Source organism: Aspergillus niger (assembly GCF_000002855.4).
Source record: "Aspergillus niger supercontig An13".
Lineage (NCBI taxonomy): Eukaryota > Fungi > Ascomycota > Eurotiomycetes > Eurotiales > Aspergillaceae > Aspergillus > Aspergillus niger.
Genome location: NT_166528.1, coordinates 163,150 through 189,304, shown reverse-complemented (window position 1 = coordinate 189,304; position 26,155 = coordinate 163,150). Strand labels below are relative to the sequence as shown.

The 26,155-nt window shown below is 50.8% G+C and overlaps 13 protein-coding genes across 13 annotated transcripts; 6 read left to right on the top strand and 7 right to left on the bottom strand.

The window, feature by feature from the left end:
- Positions 1-584: 584 nt before the first annotated feature.
- On the bottom strand, positions 585-1,003 carry An13g00820 (uncharacterized protein; the record flags this gene model as incomplete). The annotated part of the gene is made up of 4 exons (XM_001396186.3): positions 585-623; positions 690-753; positions 863-890; positions 955-1,003. The coding sequence occupies 4 exons, from the start codon at positions 1,001-1,003 to the stop codon at positions 585-587; spliced, it is 180 nt and encodes a 59-aa protein (XP_001396223.3).
- Positions 1,004-1,715: 712 nt separating this feature from the next.
- An13g00810 (uncharacterized protein) lies at positions 1,716-3,202 on the top strand (the record flags this gene model as incomplete). The annotated part of the gene is made up of 4 exons (XM_001396185.3): positions 1,716-1,744; positions 1,796-1,879; positions 1,970-2,964; positions 3,024-3,202. The coding sequence occupies 4 exons, from the start codon at positions 1,716-1,718 to the stop codon at positions 3,200-3,202; spliced, it is 1,287 nt and encodes a 428-aa protein (XP_001396222.3).
- A 391-nt stretch (positions 3,203-3,593) lies between these two features.
- An13g00800 (uncharacterized protein) lies at positions 3,594-4,730 on the bottom strand (the record flags this gene model as incomplete). Its single annotated transcript, XM_001396184.3, has 1 exon — positions 3,594-4,730. The coding sequence occupies one exon, from the start codon at positions 4,728-4,730 to the stop codon at positions 3,594-3,596; it is 1,137 nt and encodes a 378-aa protein (XP_001396221.1).
- A 669-nt stretch (positions 4,731-5,399) lies between these two features.
- Positions 5,400-5,728, top strand: An13g00793 (hypothetical protein; the record flags this gene model as incomplete). The annotated part of the gene is made up of 3 exons (XM_059743798.1): positions 5,400-5,484; positions 5,564-5,613; positions 5,708-5,728. The coding sequence occupies 3 exons, from the start codon at positions 5,400-5,402 to the stop codon at positions 5,726-5,728; spliced, it is 156 nt and encodes a 51-aa protein (XP_059602030.1).
- A 160-nt stretch (positions 5,729-5,888) lies between these two features.
- On the bottom strand, positions 5,889-9,084 carry An13g00790 (uncharacterized protein; the record flags this gene model as incomplete). Its single annotated transcript, XM_001396182.3, has 7 exons — positions 5,889-6,688; positions 6,982-7,203; positions 7,241-7,354; positions 7,444-7,617; positions 7,718-7,800; positions 7,871-7,901; positions 8,049-9,084. 7 exons carry the CDS (start codon positions 9,082-9,084, stop codon positions 5,889-5,891), a joined length of 2,460 nt encoding a protein of 819 aa, XP_001396219.3.
- A 763-nt stretch (positions 9,085-9,847) lies between these two features.
- On the bottom strand, positions 9,848-10,946 carry An13g00780 (uncharacterized protein; the record flags this gene model as incomplete). Its single annotated transcript, XM_001396181.3, has 5 exons — positions 9,848-9,987; positions 10,042-10,263; positions 10,320-10,424; positions 10,489-10,787; positions 10,852-10,946. 5 exons carry the CDS (start codon positions 10,944-10,946, stop codon positions 9,848-9,850), a joined length of 861 nt encoding a protein of 286 aa, XP_001396218.1.
- Positions 10,947-11,242: 296 nt separating this feature from the next.
- Positions 11,243-11,977, top strand: An13g00770 (uncharacterized protein; the record flags this gene model as incomplete). The annotated part of the gene is made up of 2 exons (XM_001396180.1): positions 11,243-11,422; positions 11,489-11,977. 2 exons carry the CDS (start codon positions 11,243-11,245, stop codon positions 11,975-11,977), a joined length of 669 nt encoding a protein of 222 aa, XP_001396217.1.
- A 348-nt stretch (positions 11,978-12,325) lies between these two features.
- An13g00760 (uncharacterized protein) lies at positions 12,326-13,115 on the bottom strand (the record flags this gene model as incomplete). Its single annotated transcript, XM_001396179.3, has 3 exons — positions 12,326-12,488; positions 12,590-12,894; positions 13,098-13,115. 3 exons carry the CDS (start codon positions 13,113-13,115, stop codon positions 12,326-12,328), a joined length of 486 nt encoding a protein of 161 aa, XP_001396216.1.
- A 573-nt stretch (positions 13,116-13,688) lies between these two features.
- Positions 13,689-15,091, top strand: An13g00750 (uncharacterized protein; the record flags this gene model as incomplete). Its single annotated transcript, XM_059743797.1, has 3 exons — positions 13,689-13,941; positions 14,028-14,264; positions 14,331-15,091. 3 exons carry the CDS (start codon positions 13,689-13,691, stop codon positions 15,089-15,091), a joined length of 1,251 nt encoding a protein of 416 aa, XP_059602029.1.
- Positions 15,092-16,399: 1,308 nt separating this feature from the next.
- Positions 16,400-18,212, top strand: An13g00740 (uncharacterized protein; the record flags this gene model as incomplete). Its single annotated transcript, XM_001396177.3, has 4 exons — positions 16,400-16,504; positions 16,626-17,112; positions 17,185-17,936; positions 18,003-18,212. 4 exons carry the CDS (start codon positions 16,400-16,402, stop codon positions 18,210-18,212), a joined length of 1,554 nt encoding a protein of 517 aa, XP_001396214.1.
- A 698-nt stretch (positions 18,213-18,910) lies between these two features.
- Positions 18,911-21,181, top strand: An13g00730 (uncharacterized protein; the record flags this gene model as incomplete). Its single annotated transcript, XM_059743796.1, has 4 exons — positions 18,911-18,917; positions 18,971-19,320; positions 19,437-19,889; positions 19,940-21,181. 4 exons carry the CDS (start codon positions 18,911-18,913, stop codon positions 21,179-21,181), a joined length of 2,052 nt encoding a protein of 683 aa, XP_059602028.1.
- Positions 21,182-21,673: 492 nt separating this feature from the next.
- An13g00720 (uncharacterized protein) lies at positions 21,674-23,232 on the bottom strand (the record flags this gene model as incomplete). The annotated part of the gene is made up of 2 exons (XM_001396175.1): positions 21,674-22,646; positions 22,727-23,232. The coding sequence occupies 2 exons, from the start codon at positions 23,230-23,232 to the stop codon at positions 21,674-21,676; spliced, it is 1,479 nt and encodes a 492-aa protein (XP_001396212.1).
- Positions 23,233-23,742: 510 nt separating this feature from the next.
- Positions 23,743-26,003, bottom strand: An13g00710 (uncharacterized protein; the record flags this gene model as incomplete). The annotated part of the gene is made up of 4 exons (XM_001396174.3): positions 23,743-23,978; positions 24,063-24,971; positions 25,026-25,605; positions 25,662-26,003. The coding sequence occupies 4 exons, from the start codon at positions 26,001-26,003 to the stop codon at positions 23,743-23,745; spliced, it is 2,067 nt and encodes a 688-aa protein (XP_001396211.1).
- Between the last annotated feature and the right edge of the window lie 152 nt (positions 26,004-26,155).

The window sequence follows — 26,155 nt, the reverse complement described above, 5'->3', positions numbered from 1 at the left end:
TCCTACTTGTGCGCTCGTTACTTACTAGAGGAGATTCATTGGTGTAGTAGAGGTAGTATGAAGTATGCAGCTTTCTTCAGGTGGTAGTCTAGCACTTGTGCGTATTAGTATGTGCTTTCTTTTTCCAGTAATCCTTGCATGATAGTAATTTGTCTGGTGTTTGGCCCAGTCACTCCTGACCAGTACCTGCGTTGAGGCTGCTTGCAGCATGACTTATCTTGCAGGAGGCTGTACTTGGGCATATTTTCTTAGTTGGGGAGATTATAAAGTGGTATCATATGATTGATAGGATATGAACCGAGGAATGTTGCTTCCGCATGTTGATATTGGGCCATTGGGTCTTTCAAATATAGAAACAATGGCAAAAGAATTTGGTTATGCATGGAGATAATCCCAGAAGAGAGTACTCTGTAGTCTGACTGTGACAACTACAACCAATTGCATCTGTAACAATCGACACCTTACTGCCCAAGGGTTTAATGCCAGACGTAAACTCCATCATTACTACTTTCTATCTCAATCATGAGCGTTCATTCTAAAATCATTTTGACATATCAAAGAAGAAGAATCGTGGATATCATGGCCTAAGAGCTACCGACGGGTCCCTCACCACCGGGGATCAACTTGATAATTGAAAGTGTTAGTATGGAGCATAATCAGTAACAGAAAGGGCGCGGCTGGAGGCATACCATGCAGACGTTGTTTCCATTCAACAGAATCTTGGGGAGCTTCACTTGAGAGCCGGAGTAATCGCTGTCGCATGTTTAGTAATGTCTTTACTTCACACACAGAGAACAACAGCTAAGAAAGAAGAGCTCCAGAGATAGGAAGCTCAATCCAGACAGCAGATATAGGGACTTACAACTCAGTCACGTCCTCCAAGACCATGTCTGTAGCAGGTCAGTTCACGCTCTATCTCATACACCGTAAACCGACGATAGGAAATATACTTACTAACGTAGTCATCGAATCCAAGCAGCGTTCCAGCGAATTCTGAATGCATGTTAGCTAGCTAGCTTATCGTCTACCCCTCCCCCGCAGGGAGATGTTCATGCCGACCTTTGTCATTCTTCATGATGACCCATATCCTGGATCCGACACACTTGTCGATCAGTTCTGTCGTGCATGTTAATAAACAATCAATCAAACGATCGCCATGTATACGCGGCTTCTGACAGGGTCAATTACCAAGAGGAAGAAGTTGTGACGCCATTGCGAATTGATTAGGGTATTAAGCGGCTACTTTCAGCTCAGCACGTGTCTCTCAAGTCAAACAATTTATCTCCCCAGATGACTTACTGTTTTTCTTCTAGGTGGAAACAAGAGTCCCTCGCCTAGATCTGATATAGAAAATGAAGCGGGCGGACTGACGAACGGATGCTGGAATGATTCCATCCACACAATCTTGGCGGGCCCCGGTGACAGGGTTTATCCGGCCCGGATGGCCTCCCCCAATCAGATCTACAATTCCGCTCCGCTTCATCGGGGTGATTTTCAGGTACGCCTTGTCGCTTTGTCGGTTTCAAGGCTGCTGGAATGAAATATGATATTTTAATTGAGCAGGGTGTTATATATTTAATTCGTATCATAGTCATCTTTCAGTCGGACTGCTTTGCGTGACTTGTGACACTGACGCGATCTTTTAAAGACCGGTGGCGGCGATAGAAGGGCCGGCGGCAAGCGTCACTTTATTAGTTCTTTTGATCTCGTCTACTATGGCTCTCCGCGAAGCAGCTATGTCTTGGTAATTCTACCCCAACTTCTATCACTGAACAAATGCTTATATCTATGCTAGCTCATTCAATGGGTATTTGTGCCTACCTTCTCTGCATAGCCGGGCTACCATGACAGCCACTCGCTCAAGGTCGCTGCGCAGGCCGTGCGCCTTGGTTAAGCAAATGACGTTGAATAGCTTAACGAGCAGGTTCTCTTCTACTTTGAATAGAAATTGCTGCTTTTCACGTTCCAGTTCGGGCAAAACTGGGAGCTGTGTTATACAGAGCCTGCCTAGAACACGGCATCTCTCATCCAGGATTGACATTTGGTCCTGCGAGCTTACACCCCGGCCTTCACAGGCCAGCGACTCGATACATTGCTACCAGACCTCTCCATATACTGGTCGCCAGATTGCCACTTCTCATAGTCGCAACCTTTCACATTATCTAGCTTCAGAACAAAAAAGATGTTATAGCTCGAGTACAGTTCCGCGACCGATGATTGAGCATATAATCGACAGTAAAGATGTCGGAGAAATCCAGACCCCAGAAACTCCAGTATTACTAGCCAAATCACACACCCTGGCTTCAAGCAACAATGACATAGACGAGCTTGCCCCGGAAAGCCACCCTCCAACAGAAGAGACAAAACCAGTCCTCTCACCAGCCGAGGACTCCCCAACACCCAAGTTCTGGAGCCACACCATGCTCAAAAGCCCTGAAGGCAAAAACATTATCGTGCATTACTGCAAGACACTCAAAAGCAGCGAAGAAGTTGCGCAACTCTTCCTAAATGACAAAATTCTCGGCTTCGACATGGAATGGAAAGCCCAGGCCTCCGCCTGGAACAGCATCCAAGACAACGTATCTCTAATCCAAATCGCAAACAGAGAGCGAATCGCTCTCTTCCACGTTGCCCTTTTCAGACCAGGCAGAAAGATCAGCGACCTCGTCCCTCCATCGTTGAAACAAATCATCGAATCCCCAGACATCACAAAGCTCGGTGTATCAATCAAAGCAGACTGCACGCGTCTCCGCAAGTACCTCAAGGTCGATGCGCACGGGATCTTCGAGCTCAGCCACCTCCATAAGCTGGTAAAATACTGCCAGACTAACCCGAAACTCATCAACAAGCGCCCTGTCAACCTGAGTGAGCAGGTGGAGGAACATCTGGGGCTCCCGTTGGAGAAGGCGGAAGATGTGAGGTGCAGTGATTGGACGGTATCTTTGAGTTATCGTCAGGTCCAATGTAAGTCTTATTCGTCAACTCTGATGTTTGATAAATGGTTAACGAGTGTATGTCTGTAGATGCTGCATCCGATTCTTACGCTTGTATCTGCTTGTTTGATACTATGGATGCGAAACGAAAGGCTCTCGACCCTCGACCTCCTTTGCCTGCTCATGCGGATTTGGATCTGCCGATTCGTATTGTGCGAGAGCCGACCGTGACGACGGTCCCGGATGATGTCGAGGTGGTCAAGCCTTAGTGGCTTACTTTGCGGAGGCAGAGTAACGATACAGTGAAATTAGATGGTTTCACGGCATATGCATGCTCCCATGAGCAGACGGGATCGTTGCTGCCTGGAACAACATAGAACGACTTGATATAGTTTTTGGTCGGTTGGAATAAACCAGATGTTGGGGCTTTAAACTTCGAAAGTTGGATCTACATTAGATCTCAGAGCTAGAACATGATGTGATACCCATGCTAATATCAAGATATACGGCATTCTAATCAGGAAATAAATAGAAAGTCATTGACAATCGAGACTGTCGAAGTAAATGCGTCTAGAATGAAATGGGGGTATAATTATAGACAAGAAAGCATGATACAGTCATGTATATAAACAGCGCTGTAAAGTCATAAACCATCAAGAATCATCCTCTCAAGGGCAGCACTTTCGACAAGAGCACCTCCTGCCGACAAAGCGGGCACTCTGGCTTCTCCCGTACCCAGTCCCGTACACACGTCCAACAGAAGACATGTCCACAGGTCGTGACACTCGGATCCTTGAATAACTCCAGACAAAGCGTACATTTGCGCTGCTGCCCTTCAGGGATCCAGGGGATCGCATTGGAATCTTCCGAGAAATCGTACCGGGCAGCAGAAGCGGGAAGGAGAGGAAGCGAGGAGGGGTTCTCGAGAGACGGTATCAAGGAAGCTCCATACTGTTTCATACCGCCATCTGCTTCAAGCCCACTATCTTCATTTTCTTGTCCCAAATCGGCCCCGACCTTCTTGATATGCAGGATGCCCTGTACAGCGATTTGCAAGACAAGCAGCACACCCAAGACCTCATAACCCACCCGTTGTTCACCCTCCTCGACCTTTTTCGTGAAGACATATCGCAGACCCGAGAACCGTTTCGAGAGATGGTAATAAGCGCCCGTGAAATAGAACGTTGCGATGCTAACAGCATATATGGGTGACAGCGACGTGATGGAGTCCAGATGCTCGAGGATGTACTTCTGGATCCGCAATTTCGTGAAGAAAGACGGTTTCTTAGCCAGCTTGTTGTCTTTGGCTTGCTCCACTGTTGTTTTCTTGGCTTGGGATGCTTTGAGTTGTTGTCGAGCGATACTGCGTTCCAGCTTCGATCGCAATCGTTGTCGGAAAGCGGGGAGGATTCGCTGCAGTGTCCAGGGCAGCAGGATACTGCTGAGAATGTAACCGGCTCGTCTGGGGAGAGAAGGAAGTTGGAGGGTGTCGTCTTCTAACTGGACCAAGTCGCAGTATTCTTCTCCTAGGGTTCGGTTTCCAATGAAGGTGGTCAAGGCAAAGTAGAGAATCTCGGTTAGGTGTTTGATGGCATCGGAGTGCGTGTGTGCATAGCGAGCTCCGCGGAGAGAGCGCACTATCGAATGAGCTTGGCTTGTCAAGCTCCCTGTCATAAAGACATCCTTTTCATGCGACCGAATGATATCTGGGGAGGTAGCGAAAGGGTAGAAATGAGCCGAGGGAGAGACGGACGGTGTCGGAGCGGAGGTGGTCAAGGAGAGATCGTCGTCGGCCATTGTGAGGAAAGTGTTGAATGGTGAGAGGTGACGGGTGAGAGAATCAACTGGTAGTCAATATGGATGAGAGCTATTCCCTCGTTGGGACAGCTATCATGGCCGGACAAGATGGAGAGAAAGAGAGAGAGAGAGATAAGGCGCGTGGGATTGTATGGCAGCGCCGGCATTCAAGCAGCGGATCCCCGTAAAGGCGGAGGAGCAACGAAGATGCCTCGGTAATACTCACGTGATGCTCTAGACAGCAACAACGTGACCATCATCACATGACTGCAGCTCACGTGCCAAGGGTCATGTCCCAAAGAGGCCAGGCTAGACCCAAAGCGGGACAAGTGCGTGTCGTTGCAAGCCGGAAAGCCGCGCGGAGCCGCTGGGCCCCCGTCCAAAGTGGAAAGCCGACCTGAAACCGGCGGTCCCTGAGCTTCTTCACTTCCCGCTGCTTAAACTGCTTCGCTGGTCATGATTTGAGTGCCCTTTGTGGTCGTCAACCTCACCCCCGAGTCGCTCCTTGATCTCCCCCCCTCCTCCCCCCTTCGCCCGATCAGTCACTGTCGCTACATACTCTTCACTACTGGCTCCGTGCCTCGAGCCTCAACTCGAGTCACTCCGAACCCTCCCTCTCGGTCTCCCTCTGGTGCTGAATTACCGGCGCCGCCGTCTCTTCAATGGAATATGGGTGTCGATCAACATGCTCAATTGGATCGCTTCAGTCTCTTCCTTCCCTTCCCCTATCGTGTGGCGGTAATACTGCTGGCTGGTATGCTACCCCCCCTTGGATGATCCCCCCCTCCTCTTATCCCCGGCATTTCATTCTGGCTAACATTCGTTATCGATAGGTTTCTGGGGTTGGGGTGTTAATCTGCAGTACCTCCTAAAGGCAAATATTGTGGGTGATGCCCCTCCTTCTCCCTCCTCATCCTCCTTCCCTCCGCCTTCTTTTTTCTCTATAGTTATATACTTTCGCTGACTGGCATCTCTTAGGATGTCCCTTCCCTGATTAAATACCCTGCTCGACAATCCTCCAGTCAACGCCCGCATTATGCCTCGACATACCAGCTGTCCACTCTCCTGACCATCCCGCTCGCCATCTCCCTCCTTATCTTCTGGCCCGCCACCCATGGCTCCGCGGAACGCGTCGAGGCGGTGGAATTTATTCCGCAATCATACTTCTTCATAGGACTGTTTATCCTCATCCTGCCCTTTCATCGAATCGCGCGCTCGGGCCGATATCGGTTCTTCATGACCCTGAAGCGCATCAGTCTTGGAGGTCTGGCGGAAGCGCAAGATGGCAAATTCGGGGATATTCTGCTGGCAGATGCTCTGACAAGTTATTCTAGAGTCTTCGCGGACTTGGTTGTTACCTTCTGCATGTTCTTTACCACGGACGTCTCCAGCACGTCCAAGCCCACCCGCAAGTGTCGCACGAACGACTACGTCGTTCCCTTGATCATCGCTTTCCCCAGTATCATTCGACTGCGCCAATGTCTCATTGAATACTTGCGTGTGCGTCGGGCTACCCAGCGTAGCCAAGGCGCGGGCAGCCAGGGTGGCCAGCACTTGGCTAACGCCCTGAAGTACGCCACCGCGTTTCCAGTCATCATCCTGGCAGCCAAGTTGAAGAACTACAACCCTCTGGATTTTTACGGCTACAGTGAGATGAGCCTTTCGCGGCTTTTGTACGTGCTTTACATCTGTTTCCCGTCTTCTGCCAGTGGCTCCTGCTAACCGCGCTCTTTCAACTACAGGTTCTTCTTCACATTCATCAACTCCGCATACTCCTTCTATTGGGACATCACCAAGGATTGGGATTTGACCCTTTTTACTCCGGCACGCCGTAGCCACGAACACCCATACGGACTGCGCCGCCATCGCTACTTCACCAACCGACAGTACTACCTCGCGATCATCATTGATCTGGCCATCCGTTTCTCCTGGCTCTCTAGATATGTGCCCGGATTTGTCTGGATGAGTGAGACCGAATTTGGAATTTTTGTCCTCATGTTCTCCGAGGTCGCCCGTCGGTGGATGTGGGTTTTCCTCCGCGTCGAGGCCGAGTGGAGTAAGTCACCCATCCATCTCACAAGCACGTTACCGTGGCACCTTTCAACTGACTCGTGGCAATCAACAACAGTACGGAACAGCCGCGGTCCTGCCCCAGACGATATCCTCCTTGGCGAGTTTGGCGGCAAATTGGACGCAGACTGAAATCATGCCGCCTTGCCGCACCTTTCTCCTTGTCAAGGGGGCTTCTCACCCAATTCTCTATAAACTGACATGATTTTTGTGTATCCAACATTGTAGCCAGCATTCATTGTTATTGTGATTACGTATGTGAGAACATCTTTCTTCCTTCTGCCTCTTTCTCCTGCCTTTTTCCCACTTCTTGGCTTGGTTTGCGGCGTCTTGGACCCATCCGGCCCTTTCACTTCTTCCAATTTGACTTGACTTGATTTGGATTGGCTTGGCTCCGTTCCTACTATACACTTGTCTGTTTTATACACACCTATATCTACATTCTTCTTTTCCTTTTTCTATTGGGCGGCGGAGAGGCGTCTGTATCATATTATATTGGGCAAGAATAAGGGAAGGGAGTGTTGCGGAGCAGTTCTTGTGTTGTTTCGTATACGCTAAACGTATAGTATAAATCCTCAGTCTGCTTTTTTTGTTTATCCCATTTCATTATTTCCTATATCTTATTCTTTTTTTCCTTTCTTACCATTCTCTTCGGGCTCTTCATTTCTTTCGCTGTAATGACTTTCCTTTATTATTGGGTACCTAATACTCATTCTGGAACTCGCTAGGGTAAGGAAGGACTGCGGGTTGGTCAAAGTGCTGGCTGGTGCGATAATCGGGACTGTCGTGGGACAGTGCGCTCGCTTAACTGGTAATACTAATGGTAATCATTAATAAGATGCGTGCTTTTCTTTCCACTGATGGAGGTTACAGTAATAGCATGGACGCCAAATGGAAGGAAGAGAAGCAAAACATACTAGATAATGATAGAAGGGCGGAACAATAAATAACTAGACAGACACTCGTTGATCGTGAAAGGGGATTAGCCAACATTATGGAACTGGAAATGAACAATATACAATACAGTAATAAACATATGACAGGAAGGGAAGTGGAAAGGATGAACAAACAAGGGATCTGCATAATGGAGAAAATGCCAAACTATACAACACAGCAAAGGAGATAATAGGAATGGGAAAAAGAAAAAAAAAAAAAAAAAAAAAAAAAAAAAAAAAAAAAAAAAAAAAAAGGATCATCGCTCGCACAGCAGCATAGATAGGTCATATCAATGTCTGTTCTGAGGCGTACTGTGATTATCGAACAAGTCCTCCAGGTATGCGCTTGGTGTGCGGCCCTGAGGAGGAGAAGAAAGATTCACGCTGCTGGTAGAAGGGTCTTCCATGCGGGACCGTCTGGCACTACGACGGGGCGTCGTGTCTTGTTCATTGGCTGCCGGTACTAGACCTGGTGATTCGGGAGGGCTAGGGGCTGATTTGGCCTTCATATAGCCCTGCGACTGAGGTCCCATGCCTGGTAAATCAGCTGCCGAGAAGCGTGCTTCGTGAGTCCGAGGAGGCGCTGCACTGCCGGTGTTGTAGTAGCCAGCGGGGAGATAGGCAGACCGCCTGTTACTGCTGTTGTCGCGATGCATCCCAGAGGTGGGAGAGAAGAACAGCGCGCTGTTGGAGCTGGGGGTCTTGGTGGAGGGGGACCTATGGTGTCGGTGGCTGTGACGGTGGTGATGATGCCCTCCAGCCCCCGACTTCTCGAGGGTTACGCCTGGTCCGGAGGTCGACCTCCTTGAGCGAGATCTTCGCTTCTTGGTGCGAAGCAGTCCTTTGGTTTCGGATGATCGAACCATGGCGGCTTGTCGGACGGAGCGGTTGACTGACCAAGCTACGAGGGCACGCCAGGCCAGAATAGCGAATCCAATGGCACCAAGGACAGCTCCGACAACGATGAACAGAGTCCCCTCGGGCATCTTCGACTTCTGCATGTACGGTGCATCGGCTGTGGGTGGAACAGTGACGATGGGGTAGCCACTGGTTGAGGAAGAGGAAGAAGAAGAGCTTGAGTCAGTTGACGTGGACGTAGCATCTGTCGTCGAGCTAGACGATGAGTCCGTCGTGGTTGCAGCTGAGGTGGTAGTACTGTCGTCTGACGTGGTGGTCGCCGAGTCCGTAGATGAAGAGGTGTCCGCTGTGGTAGCGGCAGTCGTTGTAGAGTCGTCTGTGGTGGAATCTTGAGCGACTGAAACTTGCGCAACAAAGACAATCATAAACAATAGAAGAAGTATGAATGAAGGCTGGCGGGCCCTTGAGAGGCCCACCGACAGGGCTACCATGGTTGATATAGACTCCCTGGGTATCTATCAGATCGAGTGGTAACGAGAGTTCGTAGAACCAACAATGATCGGCGCAGTTAGAGTTGATGCAAAGGACACAAGTTCATAGTCAATAGGGATATGAAGCTGTCAGCAGAGCAAGAACTGAACCGGACGTCTCTGGTCGTAGATTGATTGCATGGATAGCGGGTGTCTCCAGGCAGGCGGGCGGGACTTAATCTCGGTCTCCACCCAAAACAAGAGGGTCAACAAGCAATGGAAATAAGGGTAAGACAATGATCGCTAAGGTAGGGCCGACAGCCAAACGAGAGACTACAGCGATAGCCGCTGTGCGGTTGATCCGTGTCTTGAAAGCCCCCCAAAGCGAGTGATAAGCATAAAGAGAGCGAGCAAAGACGAGGTCTTTGACAAGCCAAGCGGTGGTTGCCCCGTGCCATCCTCGGCCGGCCTGAGGCTACGGCACCACGACCCACGTGATACTCATGGAAGTTATTCTTAGCGGCGAGGAAAGTTCAGGCTATTGGACCATTCACTTCATTTCTAACTTTAATATGAGACATTCCAGGATTCGTCATCAATCGTGTTCGATGGTTATCTACCTCGACCCGATACCTAGTTTGGTGCCAGTTTCCACTTGTACAATATGATAGATTCCACAAATAAGCAAACGCCGCTTCGCTGATATACAGCCTATTCATAATATAGCAAGTTATGCAAAGAAGAAGCAAGACTAATGACACGAACTTGAAAGGACATCAGCTAATCACTGCTGCTTCTTCTGCACGGCGGCCGATGTGTCCTTCTCGAATGCTGCATAGGGAACCTCCAAGCTCAGAAGAGCAGCCAGTCCAACATAGAAAATCATCAGGAAAACCAAGGTTGCAAGAATTCCCATCCAAATGCCTGTAAACGGTCAGGTTATTGTCCTACAGTAACTCAATTTTCGGCTCCACATACCTGGGGTGAAGAATTGGTATTCCTGGAAAAGCGTCTTGTTGGACGAAGGGGTTTGACTGTCATGAGCGGAGTAGTCGCGCTTGAGGTCCATGTGGAGGGGATCCTGCTCCGCTTGGTAGAAATCGGAACCGGTGTCTTCAAGTTCCCTCGGGGACGTGACGTAGAGGATCGTGTAGCCCTTGGATTCCGGGAGTTGATCAATGACATTGAAGAGCAAGCCATCTGCAAAGACAATAAGCATCTCTCTGGCAAGTAGTCTAGATGTTTGGAGCACCTACCGTTGTTCGAAAGCTGCTTCTTCCGCTCAGATCCCACAGTCAGGACGGGCAAGTCAACAACGATGATACGGGACTCCGCAGCAAAATCGGCAGAGTAAGAATCAGCTAATTATTTGCCGTCAGTCACGCCCTTCATCTGTCGACCATTCATACACAAAGGAGCACCTACAGGAAGCGTCGATCACGGTCGATTCAGCCCCGCACTCCTTCTCGAGCAGCTTCTGGACATCCTTCGCCTCTATCTCGCCCACTACTTCATTCACAATCATCTTTGCCCGGATGTTCTTGTCCTTTCCTGTCATCTTCGCACCGAGGCGCGGTGCGGACTGGCGGGTAGCGAAGTCGGTGCTGTGCACACCGGGCTGGGAAGCAATGACATAGTAGTCGGAAGGGCAGCCGCTCAGCCCCGTGGAAAGATCTTCTAGAATAGCGGGAGCAGTCCGAAGCTGTGCCGACGTAGAAGGGATCCTATAGATACTGATTAGCTGGACATTCTACGGGCGTCCCGCAATCGAGCAAGTGTCACGCATACTGGGAGGTCGATGCAAGGAAAAAGGGAGAGGTGTCGCGGATTGCGCTCGCCGTCGTCGCTCCCAGAGCGAGCAGCGAAATGCTTCCCAAACGCATGGTGGTGGAACAGGGGGGTTAGCTATCAGACGAGCGGACGGCTATCTAGAGAACCTCCCGGGAAGAATGAATGATGATGATGTTGGAGCCAGGCTGGTGGATTGGCCGACGACGGCTCGGAGGCGGTCGAGCCAACCACCGGCACGGCTTAGCTCGACTTGTCCCCGGCCGTGACGTTCTGGCAATGCGGCCGTTTTGGAAATTTTTCCTGAACTAAAAAATCCCCGCTTCAGAGAACAACATCGCTTCGTCCATAATTAAAGTCGATCTACTCATATTGTATTACACATTGAATCATGGGGCCGGCGGCAAAAAGGAGAAAGGTGGCCAGTAAAGTCGAAGAAGTTACCTTCGACGCTGCCGACCGCCAGCAGTTTCTCACAGGCTTTCGCAAGCGCAAACAACAACGCATTAAACATGCACAAGAGATAGCTGAGCAAAAGGCTCGTGAAATAAAGCGAGAGGAGCGCAAAAGGGTATGTCTATTCTCTGGCAACCAGTCTTCTTAATTGCAGCATGAACTAATCTGGCTTGCGATCTAGATTCGCGAAGAGCGAACCGCAGAATTCCAACGCGCTCTTGAGGAGCATAAACGACAACTCAAGAGACTGAAGGAGGAGGAGGAGGACAGTGACGAAGACAATTCGAGTTCGGGAAGTGAGGATGAAGGCGACCAGGAGTGGGAAGGATTCGAAGAACCACCAGCTGTGGATTACGAGGCCGAATACATAGACGAAGACAAGTACACAACGGTCACCGTGGAGGAAATGGACCCTTCCAGGGAAGGTCTACTGCGATCGGTAGGCAATGAATCGGACGAGGAGGGAGTGGAGCAGACAGAGACGAAACCTGCACCAGACACCAACTCAAACCCGGCAGGCGACAAGACAAAGAAGAAGAAGACCGATAACAAGCCGAAAAAGAAGAAGAAGAAGTTCCGCTACGAGACTAAAGAGGAACGCAAGCTTACAAGGGTGAAGGAGCGCGCGGCAAAATCCAGGAAGGCACAGGCTCGACGAGACCGCTCATAATATCCAGTCTTATAACAACACAGCACATTTATGAACCAGCATTCGGTTGAGAATACAGAAGCCAGAAGGGGGGCGCTCCCAATTAAATATGCTCTATGTACCTTCACAATGACTAATATGGTAAACAATAAAAGGATAAACAAGGTCACGGGGACAAGCGGAGAGACCGGTTGATGATGCGGATGAAGCCAGCTAGATGACAAGACGAAAAAGATACAGCTAAAATCCGTCTCCCTGCAGACATAACATATAGATCAGACTGTGATGTGCAGGAAAGAAAGCAAGGTAAAAGTATATTTGGGAAAAGGCTGAATCCAGCATCTTCCGGGCCTCGGCGCCATCTCCTTTTTAAACATTGCTGATGGAGACCTCGAGGTCGTGCAGATCCTTCTGCAACTCGGCGTATTTCTTCGCCATCTCCTCGTACTTGCTCTCCCACTGGTCACGAGACGCTTCGAGAGCCTGCACCTTGCGTTCGTAGTGGCCAGCCTTGACGTCGGTTTGGCGGAGCCTAGAGCACCAGCGTAGTCAGTATATGCGTCGCTCCGTTGGGGACTCATGAGAAAGGAGGTGCGGGGAGGGGGCGGGGGCGGATTTGGAAAATAAACGTACTTCTCGTTAGTCTCCCGGAGGTTCCGGTCAGCGTCTTCGGCCTCTTCTTCCAGCAGTTGCAGACGGCGCTGGAGAGCCTCGTTCTGAGTATCGTGCTGAGCACTCTGGTTGGCAGAGTCCTTGGCCTCCTTGAGAGCGGTCTCGAGCTTCTCGACCTCACCCTCCAGAAGCTGGTTCCGGTGGTTGAGGGATGTGATCTCCTGCTCCTTGGCGAGGTTCTCCTGCTCCAGCGTCTTCACCTTGCTCTTGAGCTCCTCAACCTTCTCCTGGGCCTCCTCGGCCTCAAGGCGGAGGTTGTTCATTCTCTAGAATCATGGTGGTCAGTTTTCGGAGATCTCAAGTTTATTTATACATTTCTCCTTCTAGTAATGATGATAGATGGATCATGATGAATGAGTGATGCGGTGGGAGAAGTAAAAGATGCATGTGGTGGTGGTGCATGTGCAGTTCCAGGCAGCTTAGAAGCTACCCCGCCAACAGGGGGAGGGGAAGGGGAAAGGAGTCTCACCTCCTTGATCTTATCCATGTTGGGCAGTTATTTGCAATGAAGGAACGGGGAATATGTATGGTTGAAAGTAGATGTTGTGATGGAGTTGGGTTTGCGGGACGGCTTTCGCTCAGCGATAAACCAGACAGAGATGCAGTAGGGAAGCAAGTAGGCAAAAGGACAAATGGGTTTTGGGTTTAGGGAGAAAGGAAGAGAAGTGGAGGAGGGCCTTTCAGGTAAGGTTGACTTTCTTGCCTGGCCTGGCGGTCAGCCGCGACTAGTGGTTGGGCCCGATCCATTTTTGGTATGGTAGGGGATGCCAGCGCCCCCCTGGATGGCAGGATGGCAGTGCCACAATGGCTGTGGCTGATACTTTACCGTTCCGTGTTACTTACTGTACACTGTCACTGTATTATGTCTCCACGGGCAACCGCCCCGAAAACATCTCGGTTGCGTGACGCTGCATCTAGAACCATGTCGACAAGGTCCGCTCTCCTTCCTTCTGTGCTGACGCGCCGCTTCCAATACCTTTAGCTCCGACCGCCAATACAATCTTACGCCAGTCGACTCTCTTTATCGTTGAATGAGCCGTGTGAATACATAACTGCCACCATGTTGGCTGTACGCGACCAAGAAAACCTGGTCCACTCTCACCAGACCGTTGCCGCGTCGAAACCACTCAATCAAGGCGTGAGACATTTGCAACCCAAGACCCCCGGCGCTCGAGTACCAAAAACGCCATTTAAAGTGCCTTTGAGGAATGATGAGAACGATCCACTGGCCTTTGGGAAGAAAACCGTGAAGGGGGGGAAACAGAAGGAGAATATCAACTTGACTACGAAAAATGCCTTTGTCACTCCGTCGGGTACGCAATGGAAATCCACGACCATGTCCAAGTCGCATGACTTGATCCTTGCCATCTGCTATTCGTAAGGCTAACACGCGTTGCAGCAGATCCTCGTCAGCGTGCCCCTCTTGGCATGAAGACGACAAATGCCAAAGCCAAGGGATTGCAGACGCCAGCACCTCCTGGAGTGACGATGAAGCCAGAGAGAACCATCAAAAGAGGTTCCACCCAGAGAGCGAAGAAATTCGCTCCCTTTGTACAGCCAAGCCAGCCGGAAGTCCAGGCGAAACCGGTAGAAGATGATGTCCCTGACATTGAGTATATGCCGCCCAAACCCAAAGGTTAGTAGTAGTTCCGCGGGATTTTCGCCTTTATCAAGAAGTCCGTTGTCTCTGATTTCATCGCAGACCTTCCTGATATTCCGGATGATGTCACTTATGATACTACATTTCCGCAATTCCTGCCGAAAAACCTCGCTAGAGGGTTGGAAAGCGTGTATGGAGATAATGAGGTTGGACCCGATGGGCTCACGAAGCGCGAGCGGAAATTTCAAGAAGACTCAGCTGCTTGCGACAGAATGGTTGAGGAGATGATTCGGAAGCAAGTTGAGAGCATTGGCTTCGAGGAAACGTACGAGACCGTTCCAGCTGAGGAGCCGCCTGCAGCAGACGCTACGCAACGCCGGATCGAAACGCGCTCGCGAACGAGAGCGGCCAACAACAAGAAGAAACATACCAGCAATATCTCCACAGTTCGAGCTCGTGATGCTGCTGCTGCTCTGTCCGGGACACAGCGTTCTATCCCACGCACCAGACCCGCTGTTTCGGCCAAGCCTAGGGTCACTTCTTCCTTGTTCCCGTCTAAGAGATCAAGAGAACCGACCAATCCGTCGAGTATGCGGCAAACGGCCGCTGCTGCAACTTCCCAGACGACAGTGGGATACAGTAGGGGTCGCGAAGTTTCGTCCAAGTTGCATGGCAGGACGGCCAGTCCAACAGAGCCGGACACAGTCCCCCAAGGAATACTATCACCCGACACCTATCTGCAGCCCTGTGGGACTCCACCACTGATCGCCGACACCATCGGGCTAGACTTGGAGAATGCGGAGGAGGGTCTTCCAACATTTGACGAAGATGAGGAAGCTCAAAACTTCCAGTTAACGCTGTGACGTGTGATGTGTGAAGAACTAAGGCGAATACAGAGGTCTACTTCCGGCGTATCATATGGGGTTCAATGGGTTCATGGTAGATGAGTGGTGTTATTTTTTTGCTTTTCCGGTCTACTTATTTTTGTGTCGTCCATGTTTCGTTGCGCCCGCCACTGTGTAGGTATTCTTTTTCAGAAGAAACCCGATAGTGTCAGCAAAACGGAGCAGTGGACCTGAAAGGGGGGCGTTATACGGAGTAGTTATGATGTATCTACGATGGGTTACTGTGTTACTATCCTGTTATGACTTGACGAGTCCCACGGAAGACCCCGGCGTGGGGCTTGTCCCTATTTGAGCAAGAAATTGGGCTGTATGATTAATGGACACGTTATCCTCCCCGGCGGCCCTTGAGAGTCAAAACATTCGTAATGGACCCTCCTGTAGTGGATGTTGCCGGCCCTCAAACAGTGGTTCACTCCCAAGCTAACCGTTTGATGGCTCAGTTGGTTAAGCTGGTTAAGGGGCACCTTCACTTGCCAGGCCCATGACTAAGCCCACTGGACCAAGCAAAAGGGGCCACGCACCGCAGTTGGGTTTCAGACCCGATGAATAGACCAAATGCCAACCTTGGATAGGGAAGTTGAGATCGGTGATAAAGATAGTAACTCATTAGGAGGTGTCCTGGTTCCCGACCGCGGAACCTGAGAAGGTTGTACCTGTTCTGGGTTGTTTATTAAAGGCATCCTCGGTCCCGAATAGTACTTTTGCCAACTTTTCGCAAGACAGAGAGAAGTGAGAGAGAGCCCCAATATACTAAATCGATACTAACTAATCTATGCGACGCTCACCGCTTGTCCCGGGCGAGACCCAGTTGGACCACTTCGTCTAGAATCCTTGGAAACTTGTCGGAGAATCAACACTTCTCCCAGCCTTACAGTAAAAAAGCTGCTGCTGCTGCAGTGGTGTTCATGTATTTAGTAGTAACTTTCCATGTTATCATCCCACGTACGTTTTTAATGGCTGTTCCAGTCCCTGTAGCTTCACTCTGTAAATTATTAGACCAATTAACAATGGGGAGAACCAAAAACAAAAGCCCGCATGTTGAGAGAGGAGGAACTTCTCTTGTTCTTTCTTAGGCGCAGTCTTCCGAACCCTGGCGGTTGATCAGTTGCTCAAGCAATAATCCACTTGCTCCCGCCTCACAAGCAATCCTCCTCTTCCCTCTTTTCTCCAATCCTCTCCTCCTCTTTCCTTCTCTTCCTCCCACCTCTCCTCCTCCCTCTCCCTCCTCCCCTCCCCCTCCCCTCTCGACAATTCGTCTCCTCCGCCATGACGAATATTCATCCCGAGTCCCCAGAGGACTTCGAGTTCATCGAAACTCCACCCGCCTCCTGCACCACTCCCGCTGACGATTGCGGTGTGCGGACTACCTCGGTGAGTTGTACCACATGGGGAGCTCCTGAAGAGCTACACCAGTGACCTTAACACATACCTCTCAGAGCAGGACTGGTCAATTCCAAATGTCAATAGGCTAATCTTTTCTCGTTCTTCCTAGTATCCGGCCATTAAAAATGCCCCCGTCCCCGCGGATTCTCAGGGTAGCGATAGCTTCTCCAACACCCTCCTCTTCGCTCTCCTCATCCTTGTCCCATGGTATCTTGCCCGCCAGATTGGTGGTGGTTTCTACACCACCATCTTCTTCGCCATCTTCACCACCGTTCCCATTCTAATGGCCTTCTGGTCCATCGCCTCTTCCATCTCTCCCCGCAAGAACGAAAAGGCCAAGTATGCTGGTCGTCCCGTCGAGTACTACTTGAACTTCCACAGCGAGCATGACCGTACTGCCTACCGCGGCAAGAGCAAGATCCCCATGGAAGTCTTCTACGAGAAGTACTTCAATGGCGAGGTGGACTTCAAGTGTGATGCCCTGGAGGCTCTGGAGTTCAGACACGACTGGGCCAACTTCCGCTTCACCATGGGTCTCTACAAGCACTTCCTCTTCGGTTTCATCCCCGAGATGCTGATGCACACCCGTTCCCAAGGTACGTGATTATCTTCAATTGCATTTAGCACGGTGGGCCAGATCTCGTGCTGACTTCGAGCTACTTCGGTAGATGAGGAGCAGGTTCGTGACCACTACGACCGCGGTGATGACTTCTACGCTTGGTTCTTGGGCCCCCGCATGATCTACACTTCCGGTATCATCAGCGACCCCAACAAGGAAGAGACTCTCGAGGAACTTCAGGACAACAAGCTGGCTGTTGTTTGCGAAAAGATCGGTGTTAAGCCCGGTGACACTATCCTTGATCTCGGTTGTGGCTGGGGTACTCTGGCTAAGTATGCTTCGGTTCACTATGGTGCTCAGGTCACCGGTATCACCTTGGGTCGTAACCAGACTGCTTGGGGTAACAAGGGTCTTCGCAATGCTGGTATTGAGGATTCTCAGAGCCGTATCCTGTGCCTTGACTACCGTGACGCTCCTCGGGTTGATGGCGGCTACAAGAAGATCACCTGTCTCGAGATGGCCGAGCACGTCGGTGTCCGTCACTTCACTTCCTTCCTTTCTCAGGTCTATGACATGCTGGACGACGATGGTGTCTTCTTCCTGCAGATCGCTGGTCTGCGCAAGTCTTGGCAGTATGAGGATCTCATCTGGGGTCTTTTCATGAACAAATACATCTTCCCTGGCGCTGACGCTAGCACTCCCCTTGGCTTCGTCGTTGACAGACTGGAAGCTGCTGGATTCGAAATTAAGAGCATTGACACTGTTGGTGTTCACTACTCTGCTACTCTCTGGCGCTGGTACCGGAACTGGATGGGCAACCGTGACAAGGTCGAGGCCAAGTACGGCAAGAGATGGTTCAGAGTGAGTGTTTTAAACCCTGGTTCATTGTATATGACAGGATAAGACTAACATGTGACTACCTTCCAGATCTGGGAATACTTCTTGGCTTACTCCACCATCACCTCCCGCCAGGGTGGTGCTACCTGCTGGCAGCTTACCCTCGTTAAGAACATTAACTCCACCCACCGTGTTGAGGGTATTCCCAGCCAGTATGGTCTCAGCGGTGCCCGTGAGGCCGCCATCGCCCGCGCCGGCACCGGCGCTCTCCCCAAGGCTCACGTTCCTAACAAGGCTTAAATTTACCCCCCACGGCAATACCACGAATCTAGTAGGCGTCTTTGAAATAAATGACGGCCTCTAGATCTGATTTACCGTCCATCTCGAGGGCTGTTGCACTTTCTTTGAAAAATCTATTCCAGGAAACGGACTGGAAAATCTAGAATGTGGAAGTGAACAAAGGAGGATGATAACGATATCTTAAGTTTTTCTTATCTAAGGTATGTCCTGAATGAGAGGAGAGTGGATTTCTTTTCTCATACGGAAATGGAAATGAATGACACATTACTTTTATGTACAATGTTTCTGACCTATATACTACTTCTTTTCTCTTCCCAGGAAAAGTCTGTATGTAATTGATAGCAAGCAGAATGAAATCATGTAATAATGAATATAGAAGGTGTGATATGTAGCGTCGGCTGGGGTGAAACCGCAATAGGATGGTCTGACGATACTACTACATTCTAAACAATATTCTATCTTGTAACATTTCTCAAAGAGCAACATTCTTGTTGCGCTTCTAGATGCTTTTGATGCAGATTCAACGACCTAATATTCTTTTTGTCTATAAATTAGGTCTAGTGATTATATATCTTATTTCTTTAAATCTATATATTGTAATAGAGGGTTATATTGTATTAGTTGGAGGGTGTACAAGGAGTAATCATGAAACAATAGGGTCCAGGAATATATGAACTTTTAACTACCTCCTACTCTTAATGACTCGTGAGCTACTAGTCTTGTGGGTGGAATATAAGTTAGCGCGAAGAAATGGCCAGGGGTCCGTCCCCAGGTCATGCCACCCAAACGCCGACTACGAAAGAATACGGCCGCGATAGCCATACAAGAGAGCGGATACATCGGTTCCCCATCAATGGAGGATACAAGGAATCTTGTCCCACTTGCCTCCGCCCCGGCAAAGCATCTCCCTCTTGACGCCCACAATGGCTCCTGTGAAACCGGCTCGTTGACCCCAGTCCGCTTCAACTGTCAAGCCTGTGTGCGCAAGAAGATCAAATGCAACCGCGCGGTGCCCAAGTGTGCCAACTGCATCAAGACCAAGCTCGAGTGTGTCTACCAGCCACCGCCGCCACGACGCAAGAGGAAACGTAGCCAGGGCGAGGAAGATGTACATGAACGTCTGGCACGTTAGAGCGCATCTTGCACGACCACAATCTTCTTCCGACAGCCACCCCCTCGGTTATCAGCGGAAGAGACTTGGAGGCCTCAGCAAATAGTATACAGGGACAGACTCCAGGGACAGCGAACTCGCAGGCTGACGTTGCAGCCAATAAACTGCTTCCCAAGTATGGCAATTCTCGCCACATTGACGATGTTCTGCTCCTCGACGCTGGCGAAGGTGACCTGGGTGAGTTGTCCGTGTCCGAGTCCGAGCAACAGAACCATCATGAAGATGAGCCTGGTCCCGACAAAGCCACTCCAACCGGTCTTCTTGGTGCCCTTGCCGCGCATTCCATCTCGGATGCAAGTACGAGAAGCGCGATAAGCCTCACCGACCTTCACCCTAGCTGTGAGCATGCGGCTAAGCTCTGGTATGCCTACGTGGAGAACGTCGAGCCTCTTTGCAAGGTTCTTCATGTTCCGACTGTCGCCAGGATAGTCCACACCGTCTCCAAGCACCCAGCGACTGCCTCCAAGAACGATGAATGCATACTGTTTGCCATTTACCATTTCGCCGTATTTTCAATGTCCGATGACGAGTGTTCACATGAACTCCATGATTCCAGGGCCCAGCTGATGCACAAATATCGGACCGCAGTCACTCAGGCATTGGTAAATGCCTCTTGGCTCAAGACAACCTCGTTGCCGGTTTTACAGGCTTACACTCTCTTCCTTATCTCCTTGCGCACTCAAATCGATTCTCATACATTCTGGATTTTGACTGGGATTGCAATTCGCCTGGCCCAGCGCATAGGATTGCATCGGGACGGCGAAAGCGTCGGATTGCCCCATTTGAGGTCCAGATGCGCCGGCGGCTCTTTTGGCAGCTGCTACCCTTGGACAGCTACGCAGGTCAAACATCCGGCACGGGTATATCCATCTCACCAGACAGCTGGGATACTAAGCAACCGCTAAACATTAACGATGACCAGATGTTCCCCGGCATGAACGAGCCGCCTCATGAAAAACGAGGCGCATCAGAGATGATATTTTGCTTGGCTCGGATGGAGCTGTCAAATTTCTACACTCGAACCGGGGTCCAGCTGAAGGGGAACGGGGGTACAATCGAGTTCCGGACCCCCGAGGAGATCGAGCGACTGATTGACGAGGTGGAAGACCTCATCGAGAAGAAGTTCTTGCGGTACTGCGACATCTTGAACCCCTTACACTTTCTGACCACCGGCGTTATGCGATCCGCCATTAGTGCTGTCCGGTTACGCGCGCGGATGCCGCTGCTCAAGCAAGAAACTATAACCGACACACAGCAGAGACACTTCTGCACCCTTGCCGAAAAGGTCCTCGACACCAGAAATGTCATGTATAGTAATCCCGCGACTCAAAAGTTCCGCTGGCAGATGCAAGCGTTATTCGTGTGGGATTCCCTCCTTTGTATTCTGAGGAGCATTGCGAAGGTTGGATTTTATTCGCCATCAGAGCTTGATGCTGCCTGGAAAAGGGTTTCAGAGGTCTACGCGAATCACGAAGCACTGCGTCAGGGCCGAAGGACCTTGTATGCTACGATTGCTAAGATCACTTTGAAGGCCTGGTTACTAAACCCGCCTCGTAATTCAACTCCCGAACCGGATTTTATGACCGCGCTGCGCGCTCAACACAAGCCCAAAGAGATCGACCAGCGGCATGACAGTACGTTTGCTGCCCATCAAGCTACAGATGGGGCTTTCTATTTCGATGAGCTTTTCGACGATATGAGCAGGGCTGATCCCAATATGAACAATGCCTTCAATCTCGACCCTTCTGCCGATTGGCTATTCTGGGACCAAATGTGTGGAGAAACCAGCCTTGGTTGAGGACAAGGAGACTCTCACGGCTCCGTTCTCGGTCCTCGCAGACTTTGAAATAACGTGTCTGTAACTCATGAAAGAGATATCATGATCTATGACCCCTATCATCACTTACCATCTCACCCGTGCCGCTACCTTCCTCGCCCGACGCTTCGGCGACTAGCTGGAAGTGCGTCACGCATATCGACTCAAGATCACCTCGGGATCAAGCAAGCAGTCATGCGTGTGCTCGCATGAATCCGGAGTTCTACAAATGCATGGTTCTATGGGTTGGTTTTATCGGAACAAGCGTGAATAATCCACGGGGCAGGTCAGCAACGAACTAAATGAGTACCGATCTCGCATTCAGAAGGAGAATTTCTCTATGACAACTGATTTATAATACAAATACCCATACCACCCGCCCGATCATTCTTCCATCCACCCAATGACAACCTCCGCCTGGTGGCTTCATTCCAGGCGGACATCAATCCCACCTCGCATGCCACTCCAGCCCATTCAACCAGAGGCATATTCAGACATGGCACGCAACCGGGGCCCGTATTTCCAGAAAACAAACGGCCCTCCCCATCCGAAAATCATGGCCGTAAAAGCCAACACACTGGTACCCCAACCATACCCCAGGGTGTTATACATATAGGGAGCAAACAGCGGGAATCCGAAGCCGCACAAACTCCTCAGCACGGCACAGGCAGCCATAGCGCTAGCTGCGTAGGTTTGATAGCTGTCAACAATATACGTCTGCATGCCCTGCAGGCAGGAGATGGTGCCCATGGTGTAAATCAGCGCACCGATATTCGGCATAATCCAATGGGTATTCCCAATGCTCCAGCCATACCAGAAGAGCCCGATAGTACTGATGATCGAGCCCACAGCCAACGACGGCATTCGAAACTCGGGTTTGCCTATATTATTGTTCCGGGCTTTGAGAGTCCTGTAGATACGGTCCACCAGCTTGAGGTTAAAGAAGAGCCCGATGAACGCTCCAATCGCAATGGAGAGATAATTGAGGCCCCCAATCCCAGAGCTCTCGTGGTAGACGTCGGTCCAGATATCCGGGAAGGTCGCAAACATCAAGTACGTCACGCCGAAGAGATAGGCCATATAAAGCGCCATACAGAAGACAATCGGCTGAGTCGTGAACATCCGCACCGGCCGCTCAAACGCATGAAGGAGCTTGAAGCCGAGTGTCTCAACTTTCTCCGCGGTATGAAGCTCCTCATTTCCTGTTTCCTTAGCAAGAACGTCTCGTCTCCTCCGTAGAATCGTCCCCGGATGGCACTCTCTCAACCAGAAAAACCCAACTACCTGCACTGCGACAGCAGCAGCAGAAGTAGCCCAAAACACCCATCGCCAGGTCGAATACTCGGCAATGAACCCGCCCGCAATCGGTCCAATCACAGGCCCCAGTAATGGCCCCAGAGTATACACCCCCATAGCTTTCCCCCGTTCTTCCGCGGACCACATATCACTAGTACCAGTTGAAGTCAGTGGAGTGCAAATGCCGATTATATATATATTCAAATCCATCTTCAAATGTAACCCACTCACCTAATAGCCCCCCCTCCGATAGCCAGCGGCGCACTCCCCCCAATCCCCGCCAAAAACCGAAACGCAAAAAGCTGTCCCTTCGTCCTCGCGAACCCGCATCCCAGATTCCAGGCCAAATACCACACATTGCTGAGTTGGAGTAAACGCACTCGACCGTATAATTCCGACGCCGGACCAAAGAAAACAGGGCCGATGGCATACGCGAGAATAAAGATACTCAATGAAAGATATATCTCAATTTCCGCATGCATGTCCAGCGATTGCGCGAGATCGTTCATGGCCGGGGCGATCATTGATGACGACACGGGCGAGATGAAGACGAAAAGCGAAACCGACCAGGTATTTTGCCACTTTAGGCCTCTCGGCCAATTCTTGGGGTTTTCTGGGTCATTGGGGCTGTTCCAGGTGATGAGGTTGGGATCTTTGGAGGCTTCGGCCTTGCTGGGAGAGTTGGGGGTGAGGGTTTTGGGGCATGCTTCGAGGTCTTGGTCTTGGTTGGATGCCATTGGATGTTTTTTTTCGTCTCGTTTTACTAGTCTTGAGGTCTAGTGATAATATGTATTGAGGGAGCTTGGAGATGCAAGACTTGACTCTTGAGAAACTCATTGGGTTCGTTATATATATATCCTTATATAGTATTATTGTTATGGTATACTACCTACTTGTATGGGTGATGTACACCAGCCAATCGCAGAGCTGGATTTTGCTTCGGGGCCGGATTTCCTGCCAAGGACCGATGCGGTGGCCAATAAGAGACGGCTATGGATCGGGCCCGAGGCAGGTTGGTCTGGCAAGCAATTTCCGACGGGCAGCTCTTACTATGATTATAGATAACTGTACTTCTATATTTGAACGACTAGTTGGTTGTTGGAGAAATGAAGCATGACCAATTGCGAATGAATCCATGTAATTCATGGTATATACAAAGTAATAGTTATACTATCCCTCCAACGCCAGCAACGTGCTATATATCGTAAATCATACACCTTCCCTGTCCCATATACATCGCGGAATCTCTAATCCATGCGCTTGTACAGCTTGGCCTTGCTGGATCCTGCACTGCAGCAGGAAGGTGGTGCAGCAGCAGCAGGGTCCGGGTGGAGGGTAGACTTGTTGAAGGACTGCGAAGACTGCGGGACATCCACGGCCGGGTTCTTTGTGAAGAAGCCATCTGGACGCAGCATCACGCTGATGCGTTCCATGGGCATGACAGGGAAGTCTTCGACGCGGGGGTTGTGGGTGATGCCGAATGCTGGAAGTGAGCGTGTTAGATGAGTTGACCTCGATCTCCATTTAGGCACGACGGAGTGGGGGGTGGTAGGTGGGGAAAACTTACAGTGCCAGAGGACCACGTCTTCGTTCTCGGTAGGGTCATTCCGCTTGGACCAGGTCTCCACGCCAACAGCGCGTCGGCTCTGGTTGGTGAACTCGCCCGCGGCATACAATTCGTCGTCTTGGTATCTGGTCACCCAGATGGGCTTGGTGGCGAATTCGGCACGGCCGTAGCCAATGGCTCTGCTGCTCTGGAGGAGCATTTGACTAGGTGCTGGGTGGAGCTTGTAGGAAATGGGCTTGTAGGTGATGGGGTTGATGACGTTGTCGTTGCGGATCTTAAAGACCCGGTTGCGGCTGATATCGAGGTCGGCTGATCCTGCCTTGTCCATGACCGTCTGCTCAGTGGTGTAGCCTACAAGCCAAGGGTTCTTCTCGTCTTCGGGGAGAGGTACACTCTCCTCATAGTAAACAGTGTTCTTGTGACCGTCCAGGGCCGGGTCAATGCGGAAAGAGAACATGTGCTGGTGGTAAGGAGCCATCACGCCCGGACCAACGTTGGTGCCCCATTTGACAGTCTCGCCATTGGTGTTATCAAAAGGCACCGTCGATAGAATTCCGGTTGCGCGCACTTCCAGTTCAATGTTGGCGGCCTGGTCGAAGATGTAGGCGAAGATGTACTCGTAGTTAGCGACGGTGCAGATCATCTGCAGGACAAGCTGGCGATTGCGGACCACGGTAGCGGCGCCGGATCTGTAGTTGGTGTGCTTGTGTTGCAGGCCATTATCCTGCTCGTGCATGCAAATGATGTTCTTCAGCAGGACCGGGTTTCCCTTGCAGTCTGCCCGGTAGCCGTCAAAGTACTTGATATGACCCAGGCAGTCACAACCCAGCGTTAGCTGGTTGGCATTGAGACCAAAACCGACGTCGCCAACGTCGAAAGCTTGCTTGCGGTGGTAGGGAGCGCGAGGGTCTATCACCCATGTTAGCATGATTGTTTACATATAAGTTGTCCAGTTCTGCCTACCTCCATAGGGGACGGTCATTTCTGATACCGCAAGGCGGTAGAAGACACTGCGGTTATCATAGGTGACGTTGTAAAGAACCATGCCCTCCCGGTTGTTGAAGCCTACCCTGAAGCGCCACTTCTGCCAGTAGACAAAGTTGCCATCCACCGAGAAAGAAGGTCCCTCGGGTTGCTGCACAATGTAGGGCTTGAGGTCTGTCCGGATGGGCTCATCCTGCAGGTCGTGGGCATATTGAACTGCCTTGACGGGCTTCCAGGGCTGGGTTTCAACTGTCTGTGCATCCGAGCCGCCCGGCAGATAATCCATACGGATCAACTCATGTGTAAAGGCATCGAACACCGGGGAGAACTTGCAAGGCAAGGAATAGTGGTTGTTTTCGGGGTGGTCCATTTCCACCATGTACATGAAGCACTGGAACATTCGTCTCGACTCGGTCAGACTCTCGGTGCCGTACATCCATGGGTCATTGCAGACAGTCATGCCGGGGGGTAGCTGGAGCTTTGCAATTTCCGCCTGCACTGCGGGGTGCTTCATGCAGACTTCTTCAATAACGGCCAATTCGTCGATATCCACCGGAGGCTAAAGGACCAGTTATTAGCGCAAGAACAATATAGGTCGAATCCAACTGTACACACCTGGACTCCCTCCGGCAACTCCTTGACGAAAATGACGGACGCGGTGTCAGCGTTCATCAACGCCTTGCACCATGCGCCGGTATCGAGACGATAGAAGTAAGAGTACAGAAGACGCGCGGGCTTCGGAGGAAGGGGTTTCCTTAACCTCTCTGCCTCGATATATGGAATCACATCCTTCTTGATGGGTTCGTGAATATCAATGCGATTGTAGCGCAGCTTGACACCCTGGAAGGCAGCTTCCAGGATACGGACAGCCAAGCGGATTTCCTGAGGCCGGATGGGATCAAACGGGTGAGGGCTGGCCGAAGTGGCCAAGCTGGGCCCCTGAGCTGCAAGTGACATGTTCAGAAGGCGGGTATGTGCTTGATTGAAGAGATGACGCTATTGAGGAAATAATGAAGATAGATTGGGACAGAGTCCTTGGGGGAATTAGGTCATATCAAGTTGGATGAGACTGAACAGCAAGTGTCCAATGCCCGGGGGGGGGGGGGGGG